Here is a 12,371-nt window from a genome sequence, read left to right as displayed (position 1 = left end):
AGACAATGATCAGCCATAACATTCAGATCACTGACAGGTAAAGTGAATAACATTTGATCTCTTGTTACAATGACATCTGAAAGTGGGAAGGGATATATAAGGCAGCAACTAAATATGGTGACCGTCACGTTGATGTGTTGAAAGCAGAAAAATGGATTGTGTAGCTGCCAACCAACCGTGGTGCCCATGCTGACACTTGTCCACAGCCAAAAGCAGCTACAGTGAGCATCATAACTGGACCACAGAGCAATGGAACAAGGTGGCTGGTCTGATGAATTTAATTACTATTTTCTTTCTTTTTTATTTTAGTTTCTGTTGTATCATGTGAGTGGCTGAGTGTGTGTGCACCGCTTGCCTGGAAAACAGATGTACTATGGGAACAAGGCAAGACAGCAGAGGCAATGTGAAGCTTTGGGCAATGTTCTGCTGGGAAATCTTGGTCTTCCCATTCATGCAGCTGTTACTTTGACACATACCACTTACCTAAACATGAGTTTGACGTGTTGACTTCAGATCTCAATCCATTGAGCAGTTGTTGGGTGTGCTAGAAAAACAATTCAGATTCATTTAGGTCCCACCTTACTAAACCCACAATAGTCAAATCAGTCTGTATATGCAGTAAAGCATGCTTGTTATACACACTGTGGAACCTAAGGGGTTAATCCTTTACATTGTGTAAAAAGACTGTTTGATCATGTGTGCACTGATCCTCCCCTCCCTGCACTGTCCCCTGATGATAATTTCCTTATAACACAGAGCCTATGGAGTCAGGCTGCACATGCTCGGTTTGGTGTGTATTGCTAGATAGTTTTTTTTTTTTTCCCTTGGCCCTGTGCTGATCACATGCACTGTCTCAATCAGCACTGTACAGACAGAGGGTCAGGGGTCCTGGATCATGATAGGACAGCTCAGTGCAGTATGAAAACTTCAAGCTTTAACTAGTGCTTGGCTGGACACTGCTAGAAGTCAAAAGACTGCTAGATACCGCTGATGAGAAAAGGTACTTAGCAGTTTATATTTACTAAAATATTTGCATTTCCATGTTCTGTGTACTGTGGGAGATCAGATATGGTGGGATTTATTGGAATTATGGGATTTTTATGGTGCTGAAGGGGTTAATATGTTCCCTAGTGAGTGTTTCTAACTGTAGGGGGAGGGGACTCACCATCGGTCTCCTCACTGCTGACAGGACATGGATCTGTGTGTTTACACACACAGATCCATGTTTCTGCCGTGATTGCGGGCAATCGCGGGTGCCTGGCGGACATCACGGCCGCCATGCACGCGCACCGGGTCCTAAGTGATGCGGGGGGTGCGCGCCGCCCGGGGAGCCCAGGACGTCATGTGACGTCCACCCCGGAGGGAGAGAGGGTTCCAGCCGATGTCATTTTACAATGACTTTGTAGGGAAAGGGTTAAGTATAGCAGAACAAGCTTTTTGTTTTGAACTGTGCAAAAGGAAAATTGTGCCTGGTGGATTTTAATGTAGTTTCCAAACAATGAGCATTGGGACCTTAGTTTAAGAATAAGATCTTTTTTGCATATTGTTTGCCCATTTTCTTTCTATATCATTAATTTCCAACATTCTACAGCTTTTTCAAAGCATATTGTAGGGCTGGGAAAAAATCTATTTGATTTAAAAATCAAGTTGATAGGTCAAATCGATTCATATTTAAAAAAAATCAATTTTTCTAGATTTTTTTCCCCCAGGACTGGCGCTAAGAATCCTCCTATTATCGGGTGCAGCCCCTAACAAATGACCCTCCTGTGTCCCTCCTGTCTTAATAGCCTCTCCGGGGTGTGCAGGGGAGAAGTCAGTCAGCCCCGATCCCGGGAAAGGGCCGGCCATCGCGGACTAGGCCGAAGCTGCGGCCTCGCCTAAAAAATCATACCCACTGCTCCTCAGGACCGGCGCTAGAGTCCTCCTGCTACCGGGTGCTGACCCTCCTGTGTCCCTCCTGCCTTGGTGGCCTCTCCAGGGTGTGCAGGGGGAGAAGTCAATCCGCTGCGATCCTGGGAAAATGCTGCAAGGCCGGATGCTGAGGACTAGGCCGAAGGTGTGGCTTTGCCTAAAAACTCCAGCAGTAAAAAAAAAAAAAATAATAAAAATGCAATAAAACTATCCCCTATTTTGTAAACGCTATACATTTTGGTAGAAGAATACGTATCGGCCTAAACTGAGGGAAAAAAAAAATTTATATATGTTTTTGGGGGATATTTATTACAGCAAAAAGTTAAAAATATTGCATTTTTTTCTAAATTGTCGCTCTATTTTTGTTTATATCGCAAAAAATAAAAAACGCAGAGGTGATCAAATACCACCAAAATAAATCTCTATTTGTGGGGAAAAAAGGACGCCAATTTTGTTTGGGAGCCACGTCGCACGACCGCGCAATTGTCTGTTAAAGCGACGCAGTGCCGAATCGTAAAACCTGGCCTGGGCATTTAGCAACAAAATGGTCCGGGGCTTAAGTGGTTAATAAGATGCGATGAATGACAACCTTCAGACACTAGGGTCAATGTTTTCTTTTTCTGTGATCACTGCTATAGAAAAACAGGATTTTGTGAAAGACAGAGTATTATCCTCCTTGCTAGGGATGAATCATAAGAGTCTAGTGCATCATGTGTTTGGTGCATTGTAGATGGTGTATCATCCCACTGCAAACCTTCTTTTGTAACCTTTAATAGACCTTATTCCCCTTTCCAGGGATAGGCCAGCGCTTGTCATCAACCAAGAGCACAAATGGCATTTCAATTACAAACTACAAACCTTGTGATTCGATGACTAGGTATCAGCCAAGTTAACAGCTACTACTAAAATGTCGAATGATTGTATTTATTTTTTTCAACTTCAGTAAAACTTGAACCCTTTTATGTCCTCTATAATTATGAAACTGTTGTACTGCTGTTTTTTTTTTTTTTTTTTACATCTGTCTTGTACTTTTTCAGCATCCTTAAGATGTTTGCCGCTGACAAGAAAAGAGTAGAGACTGCACTGGAGTCCTGTGGGCTGAACTTTAATCGGGTATTATTCATAATCTTTCCTTTTGTCACACCACAAACCTGTAGAATACTGTCTTTTATATTAAATTTATGCTGTATTCATTTTCTACAATGGCCGCCACTAGAGGTATTGCATTTCTTTCAATCCTTTTTTACTCAAATCTGAGTTAAAAGAATAGATTCTAATTTTGATCACAAGTGATGTGAAATCTTTTCAGTGCCTGTCTGTAGCCCTTGTGTGTCTGATAATAACCTGAGGCTCAGCAAATTAGGTCTTTGTCAGCCTGTCAATAACCTAATTGTTGTACAACCAGATCTGATCAGCATGTTCACAATGTAGACATAGGCAATTAAAACATCAACTGTAGCTCACAAGCCCAACCTTAAAATATTGCGTTTCTTTGGCTGTTTTTTTACATGTGCCATTCTCTGCAGTAAGGTGAAAAAAAATCTGAGGATTAACAGCCCCCCAGCCCCCCTGTTTACTTACCTGACCCCTCGAAAGTCCTGCTCCGTGAACGCGCTGGCTTCTCGGCCGGGCTTCTCAGTTCATTCATTGGTTGATTGCAGATCGCAGACATTGGCTTCCGATGCTGTCAGTCAAATCAATGACCCGGTGGGCGGGGCAGGGTGATACAGTCGGTGGCTATAGCCGCCGGCTGTATCACGGGAGCGTGCCCGCAAGAATTAACCCCCATGGGAGAGAGCTCCCATGAAGGGGGTTAGTTCTTGTGGGGAGGAGCGGAGACAGCCACAGAGGGACCCCAGAAGACCAGGATCGGGGCCACTCTGTGCAAAATGAACTGCACAGTGGAGGTAAGTATAACTTATTTGTTATTTAAAAAAAAAAAAACGGGAACCTTTAGTGTCCCTTTAAGTTTTTTCCCCTTCATGCATGAAGGAAAAAAACCTTCAGTGTACATCGCCCACCCTAATACTTACCTGAGCCCAATCTCGATCCAGCGATGTTCACAAGAGCAGCGGCTCCCTGCGGTCTCTCCCTCCTCATTGGCTGGCACACAGCAGCAGGAACCATTGGCTCCCACTATTGTCAACCACAGCCAGTATGGAGGGGGCTGGGTGGGGCTGAGCAGCGCTCTGTGTGTCTTATGAACACACAGAGGTGGCTCAGGACTAAGCACACATGTGAGTCCTAGAACAAGCAGCTTGCTCTGGGGGGACTAAGAGGACCCGAGAGGAGGAGAATCGGGCCTGCTTTGTGTAAAAACATTACACAGGGCAGGCAAGTATAACATGTTTGTTATTTTAAAGAAATTCTAAAAGTTCCGTTTTTTTTTTTTTTTAAACAAATCTTCACCCTTGAAGGCAGGGATATGCAATTGGTGGTCCTTTAGCTATTGTAGAACTACAAGTCCCGTGAGGCATAGCAAGACTCTGACAGCCACAAGCATGACACCCAGAGGCAGAAGCATCATGGGACTTTTGCAACAGCTGGAGGTCCGCTAATTGCATATCCCTGCTTTAGGGCGTGTTTGGCTGAACTGCCTCCTTCCTCTCTCACAAACAGAATTCTCGTCTAGGCAGGAATGTTCCCTTACTACCCCCTGTGTGCACAGATTTGCCGCAGGGCTTGGATATCGAGAGAGCCCTGCGGCACATCTGTGCATGTGCTGGGCCCCCCTGGGGAGACAATGTATGTGCAGGATTTCCCACGCACGTGCAGAGACTGCAACCAGGGAAGTCCTGTCTTTGAGCATGAGCTGTATATTACTAGTGTGTGAACAGATGTACCCACCTACCAGGTCCCGAAGGCCGTAATGGTGACACCGGGGGGGGGGGGGGGGGAGCCTGCAAGGAGACAGACTTCGCTTCTGGCAAAGATCCACTTTAAGAGGCCAAAGACGCAAATATAGTCTAGATTCGATCCTATGTATGTTTTATGTTATCCCACTTAATGTCTGTATGCTCAGTCTATTTCCCCAATTACACCTAATATGGATTTACTTGTTCCAAATGGGTGACCTTCCATATATTAGTGCAATTATAAGGATGACAATCCTATCCCCCGAAGAAGACTATCTGCATTTGAGGCATACAACTGTGTGCGCGTGCTTTACGTATACAGCCACATCTTGAAACTTTGGTTTATAGGAGGTGAATGCTGTATGGCTATGATCTCATACTGTGCGAATTGCTAAATGTCCCCCCCATAGTATGTTGTATTTTTAAGGTGAAAAAACACATCCTTCCAAATTCCACATCTTCCAGACCCCAGCCATTTTGGTCCAGAGAAAGGCAAGACAAACCCCATTGACAGCTATTGTCAGCTTTGCCTTACAGAGTAAAAATATTTGCATTGTTACCATTTGACTGAATGTTATTATTTTGCTTATATTCTGCCATCTTATATTAGTATTGGAGCCTAAATAGTACTGGATGTTATCATCTTCTCTCCCTTTCAGGGTGAGTCCATCAAACCAGAAGAATTTACCCTTGAAATTTTTGAACGATTTCTGAATAAGCTATGCCTACGGCCAGATATTGATAAGATCCTCATAGAGAAGTGAGTTAATGGAAAATGATGCATTGCTGTTGTGTGAATGCTCTTTTGCTGGGTATGATTGAAAAATGTAATGCTCACATTGAATTAAAGTGAAAATATACAAATATTTTATATATATTCCCTATTGTCTAGTGCTAAAAAATAAAATACTTACCTTTCTTTGTTTTTAACCTCTTGCCGCCCATCGCCAGTGTCCCTTTAATAGGGTCTATACACCTGGGTTCAGGAAGCATTGGTCAATAACATGATCACTGTGATTGGTTGTCACAATGGTCACATGATTGGAAGCCGGTCCCACCAATGTCTGCTCATTTAGTATGGACAGAGAGCTGTCTTTGACAGCTAAGAGTGTCCTCTCAGCACAGAAATCTGTGCCACCCCATTGATGCATGTGTGGCGTGGGGGTGTTAAAGCCCTTCTTCTTTGCTACCACACATATATGTTATGTGGGGAGCATGAGGTTAATTAGGTAAATATGAAATGTTAATTCATATTCACCATTTGCAGCCAACAGATGGCAATCAACAAGATCAACTTTTTTCAGCCTTTTTTACGCAGCTCTGGTTTAGAAAAAAATCCTTAGGAGCAGGCGTAACCAATCAAAATGCAGAAATTCTTTGATGACTGAAAGATTGCTCCCCACCCCCACACCTCTTCTAGCAGAGGCTATTTTTTGTGTACATTTTGATTGGAGTGGCGGTACACCTAACGCACCCAAAAAAAGGAACTTTTTTTGCGAAGCAGCACACATTAAACAAAGCATGCCTATGTACATTATGCTGTACTACAGATGTCTTGTCCCTTACTCTATTTGTTCATTGGGGTACAATTCTAAATGAATGGCACTGCTACTCACAGAGCGATACATTAATGTGTTGCGGTAATAATGTAAAACATGCTTTACCACAACCCATAGTTTTGAGTCCAGCCTTTAGTATATGTAAACCCAATCTGTAAAATCTCATACAAGCTTCAACAATATTTTTCAAAAGAAAACCTGCCCTAATGCCGCGTACACACGATCGGTCAAACCGATGAGAACGGTCTGATGGACCGTTTCCATCGGACCAAACCGATCGTGTGTGGGCCCCATCGGTTATTTATCCATAGGTTAAAAAAAAGCAATCTTGTTTTAAATTTAACCGATGGATACCTAAGCCAATAGAAAAGAAACGATCGTTTGTAGGCACGTCCATCGGTTATAAATTCACGCATGCTCAGAATCAAGTCGACGCATGCTTGGAACTTCATTTTTTTCAGCACGTCGTTGTGTTTTACATCACCGCGTTCCGACACGATCAGTTTTTTAACTGATGGTGTGTAGGCACGACCGACCATCAGTCAGCTTCATCGGTTAACCGATGAAAACGGTCCATCAGACCGTTTTCATTGGATGGACCGATCGTGTGTACAGGGCTTAAGAGACATCATGCAGCCATTGCTGGGAGTGTATGCATGTAGACAGGAAGTGGTTGCAAAGGTACTTCATGGAATTTCCAGCACTTGGATGCAACAAAGAAAAAAAAAAAGGTGAAAACAAGTATCTTAATTGACAAAATGATAACGGTCAATAAAACCTAGTGGTTTAGTACATGCAAACCATAAATAAATGACATTTAAAGTGACCCTTGTCAGCACAGAGTCACTTTTTATAGAAAAGGATAACTGTAAAAGAAGAACGAATATACTTCTTTTTTTGATGGTTCGCCTCTTTGCTGATAGAGTGGGTCACTCAGGCCGCGTAAACAAAACCGATGAAAACGGACTGAAGGACCTTTTGATCGTTCCAAACCGATCGTGTGTGGGCCCCATCGGTCAGTTAACCTTCGGTCAAAAAAATGCTTTAAAATTGAACCGATGGACTGGTAACCAATAGGTAAAAACCGATCGTTAGTATGGAAAACCATCGGTTAAAAACCCGCGCATGCTCAGAATCAAGTCGACGCATGCTTGGAAGCATTGAACTTCGTTTTTTTAAGCACGTCGTTGTGTTTTATGTCACCCCATTCTGACACAATCGTTTTTTTAACTGATGGTGTGTACGCACGACGGACCATCAGTCAGCTTCATCGGTTAACCGATGACAACAGTCCTTCGGACCGTTCTCATCGGATGGACTGATCGTGTGTACGCAGCCTTAGGGATACGTTTATTTTTTTTCCTTAAACCAACAACGTTGCAGGAATCGTCCCTGTTGTGCAATTGTATTCTGACATTGGGACGACTTCCCTGTCAGAATACACTGATCAAAATTGCAACTGATTGGCTGCAAGCCCTTGATCGAAGGAGGTTTTCTAGCAGGACTGTTCAACAGTTCTTTTCAATCAAGAGGGCTACAAACCAATCAAAATCTTTTTTGTAGCCCTGCTGAACTGGACTATTTTCAATCTGTGTGTACCTAACGTTAGATGTTTTTACATTGACCCAAATATTCATGTAAACACATTTGTTTGCACAGTATCCCATTTGTACTCTTCCATATAGTTCTAGACTAGTTTTATAGTTGGTTCTATAGACTAACCATTTTCTGGATTTTTTTTCTGTAGTGGAGCAAAAGGGAAGCCATATTTAACTCTGGAGCAACTGATGGAGTTTATAAACCAGAAACAGAGGGATCCAAGGCTCAATGAGATCCTTTTCCCACCTCTTAAAAGGGACCAGGTGCGCCAGCTTATTGAAAAATACGAGCCCAACAGGCAGTTTCTTGAAAGAGGCAAGTCAAAGTGCAGAGTTGTTTGCAGATTTTGAATAGTTTTAAGAAAAGGTCATTGGTTAATTAAACCCTGAATTCTGCACTTTCGTGTTACAGACCAGATATCTATGGAAGGTTTTAGCCGTTTTCTGGGTGGAGATGAAAACAGCATTGTTCCTCCAGAGGCCTTGGATCTCAGTGATGACATGACACAGCCGCTCACCAGTTACTTTATCAATTCCTCCCACAATACCTACCTCACTGGTAAGTAGTGCACTAATCCTAGTCCTATGGATACCACATGAATAATTATCTGTGTAGTATGGGAAAAGACAGACAATTATTCTTTGAGCTTACAATTTTAATAAAGTCACTTTACGCTTTCGCCGCCCGAGACATTTTTGCTTTTTTTTTAACACGTGTTAAAAGACAAATTTCAGGCCTGAAGATTAGTTAAAACACCTAAACCTCATATATTGTCTAAAAGCAGAGACCCTGAAGAATAAAACGGTCATACTTGCATTTTTTTATGTCAGGAGACATTAGTTCAACAGCTTACCAAACCCAGATAAAAAATACACTACCGGTAGTTATTTTTAGTGTAGCTAAACGATATATAACCCCTTTTTCTGGGGTAAAATATATAAGATGAGGTTATGCCATCTAAATACCAAACATGTCGGCTAAATTTACCTTCCAAAAAAATTGCACGTTTTTGAAGGTTTAAAAATAGTGCTTTTATTTATAGTGTTTTTTTTTTTTTTTTATCCGGAACGGCCCCCGGGAGACAGCTTGTGCTGTACACAAGGTGTCTCTCCCGGGGGCAGTTCCGAAAACCTCTGTCCTGTCTCTATATTATCGTATGGGGCACACTTACCCAGCAATATTTTGCCATTCATACATTGGTTTGACCTTTTGAAGTCGGCTATTGAATTAAGTGTATTCTGACTACTTGTGGAGTCTTGAGATGTCTCTACTTGTTAACTACCTTAGATTGTAAGCTCCTTGAGGGTAGGGACTGATGTGAATGTACATTGTATATGTAAAAGCGCTGCGTAAATTGACGGCGCTATATAAGTACCTAAAATAATAATAACTATTGCCTTTCTGGACCGGCTCCCCGTTTGAATTTGAGAGATATCTTTTTTCAAATCTCCAGACCTTGTGCTTATTTTTATGGCATTTTCCTATATTGGATACCCTTTTGAAAGGGACTGGTCTGTGCTTGATGATTTTTCTATATGTTCTGTGAGTCTCTGGATATATTCATCTTTATTTATCTCTCCTTATGACATATCTACATATTGGGAATTCTTAAAACCCGAATATTCACCTTGAGACCTGGCTATACTCATCCAAAGATAGTGAGATTTGTCCTCTGTCACCGTTTCCTTTTTGTTGATTGTCCTGAAGAAGCCTCACAGCGAAACGCGTAGACACACAAGGGACACCATTCATACTTTTTCCATGTTTTTTTATTTTTGAATATTGTATTTTTTGTATATACCTTTTGTAATAAACATCTATTTTTTGCTATATTCTGTCTGTGTCCTGCCTCCAAAGTCTGACCATTGATTATTCTCTTTTGAGTAATCCCCCTTTTCTCCCAAATATACGGATGTGGCAATGTGAGTGCGTTCCCCCCTTTTTTGTTTCATTATTCAAGTACAAAAAGTAATGCCTGAGCCAGAAGTGACAAAATCCTTGTTGCTTCGTGGCTCTTACTAGCAAGGAACGGTCAGCGATTTGACGTTTACTGTTTTCCTTCCCTTCTACTCACCGACACTAGCATGGGAAACATGTGGGGGGGGGGACAATTGATCGGGACCGTGGATTTTACAAATGACAATTTTTTCATTACTTTTATCATCACAGTTTTGATTACATTTCCAGTCAACCAATATGAACTAAAGTTTAGGCTAGAAATCTTAAATTTCTTGGGCTAGATTCAGATAGCCCGGCGTAATTTTCTGCGGGCGTAACGTATCTCAGATACGTTACGCCGCCGTAACTTAGGGCGCAAGTTCCGTATTCATAAAGAACTTACGCCCTAAGATACGACGGCGTAGCGTATGTTGTCCGGCGTAAGCCCGCCTAATTCAAATGTGGATGATGTGGGCGTGTTTTATGTAAATTAATTGTGACCCCACGTATTTGACATTTTTTACGAACGGCGCATGCGCCGTCTGTGAAAGAATCCCAGTGCGCATGCTCGAAATTACGCCGCAAATCGTCAATGCTTTAGACGTGAATGTAACTTACGTACAGCCCTATTCGCGAACGACTTGCGCAAACAACGTAATCGACGGAAAATTTGACGCTGGCCCGACGTCCATACTTAACATAGGATACGCCTCATATAGCAGGGGTAACTTTACGCCGGAAAAAGCCTAAACGACGTAAAAAAATGCGCCGGGCGGACGTCGATGGAAGCGCCACCTAGCGGCCAGCGTAAATATGCAACTAAGATACGACGGCGTAAGAGACTTACGCCAGTCGGATCTTAGCCAAATTTTGGCGTATCTTGCTTTCTGAATACAGAAAGAAGATACGCCGGCGCAGCTTTGAATTTACGCCGACAATAGATACGCCAAAGTAAATTCTTTCTGAATCTAGCCCCTTGTGTCCTAAATGTCAGGATGCCAGTTTTCCGAAGCCATAGTAGTGAGTTTGCCACTGTTCATGGACCCCAAAAATATATACAAAAAAGTTACATTTAACAATGGGGCAATCCCTAAGATATTTCAACCCAAAGGTTGTGCACATTTAACTTGGGTGGTAAAGAACTTCTCTTTTCTAAAGTATCTCTTGTTTTTTTCTCTTTGTATATTATGTGTGATCTAGCTGGTCAGCTGACGGGTAACTCATCGGTAGAGATGTACAGACAGGTGCTGCTCACAGGCTGCCGTTGTATCGAATTAGACTGCTGGAAAGGACGGCCCCAAGATGAAGAACCCTTTATTACTCATGGATTTACCATGACCACTGAGATACCTTTTAAGGTACAGAAAAAAGAGCAGATTGGATTGCAAGTATAGTTCATGATTACCTGATATCAACAAGCCACCTCTCTTCTCCCACAGGAAGTAATTGAAGCAATAGCGGAAAGTGCCTTCAAAACTTCCCCCTTTCCAGTCATTTTATCCTTTGAAAATCATGTTGACTCGTAAGTCTTGTTTCTTCTTTTCCATTGCAGTTTTCCCTCACTCCTTTTCATCTGCTTGTTTCTTTTTTCTTTATAATCATCTATTTGACCACAATTGGGATATAATTCTTTATTTTATCATTAAGTTATTTTTTTCATCTGTTTTGTGCAGCGCAAAGCAACAAGCTAAGATGGCTGAATACTGCAGAAATATCTTTGGAGATGCACTTCTTACTGAACCGCTAGAGAAATATCCTGTAAGAGTTTTGTGGTCTTCATAATTTTGCCATATTTCCTAGAGGCTGTATTTTCTATGTTTTTCCTGGTTTCTTTTTTCCTATAATTGCTCCTTTTGTCAAAATGTTACCTTCTCTGGTAAAGATCTTTAATATGTGTGCAGTATAAGTCGTGAGAATCTAATACAAAATGCTCAAAATGAAACCTGCGCTTGGATAAACATGGAGGCAGTCTTTGCTGACCTCTTTCTGGAAATGCTAGTCCTTTAGGGCCAGATCCTCAAAAGGGATACGCCGGCGTATCTACTGATACGCCGTCGTATCCCTGTTTCTATCTTTGGAACTGATCCACAGAATCCGTTTCCAAGAGATAGACAGAAGATCCGGCAGGTGCAATAGTTTTACACTGCCGGATCTTAAGATGCAGTACCGCGACCTCCGCTGGGGGCATTCATCGTCGAAATTACGCGTTGGGTATGCTAATGAGGAGTTGCGTCGATCCTCAAAGCTTTTTCGCGTTCGCTTCTGTCGCCGCTATGTTAGTTTCCTGTCGCTTAGTTACACTTTTGTAAACCAGCCCTACTTTTACACAGCAGGCCGTCGAATTTTTAAATTTTACGTCGATTGCGTAAGCCGTATGGGAATACAGAAATACGCTACGCGCCGATCAAAAAAATTACGTCACGTCGCGAAATTTGCGTCACAAGCATGCGCAGTACGTCTGGCGCGGGAGCGCGCATAATTTAAATGGGACTCGCCCCATTAGATTAGG

General features: G+C 42.3%; 1 protein-coding gene across 4 annotated transcripts in view; it reads left to right on the top strand.

Annotated features, from left to right (window-relative positions):
* PLCB3 (phospholipase C beta 3) overlaps positions 1-12,371 on the top strand; it is a 268,516-nt gene that overhangs the window by 172,217 nt on the left and 83,928 nt on the right. For all 4 annotated transcript variants that reach the window (XM_040329022.1, XM_040329023.1, XM_040329020.1 and 1 more), the window contains exons 7-13: positions 2,949-3,024; positions 5,426-5,526; positions 8,073-8,239; positions 8,336-8,482; positions 11,063-11,220; positions 11,302-11,384; positions 11,536-11,620. In XM_040329022.1, coding sequence (XP_040184956.1) covers positions 2,949-3,024; positions 5,426-5,526; positions 8,073-8,239; positions 8,336-8,482; positions 11,063-11,220; positions 11,302-11,384; positions 11,536-11,620 — 817 coding nt within the window. The remainder of the gene's footprint in view (positions 1-2,948; positions 3,025-5,425; positions 5,527-8,072; positions 8,240-8,335; positions 8,483-11,062; positions 11,221-11,301; positions 11,385-11,535; positions 11,621-12,371) is intronic.

Source organism: Rana temporaria, chromosome 11, assembly GCF_905171775.1.
Source record: "Rana temporaria chromosome 11, aRanTem1.1, whole genome shotgun sequence".
In the NCBI taxonomy this organism is placed as follows: Eukaryota; Metazoa; Chordata; class Amphibia; order Anura; family Ranidae; genus Rana; species Rana temporaria.
Note: the sequence above shows the minus strand (reverse complement) of the source record. Positions and strands in the feature narration are given on the sequence as shown.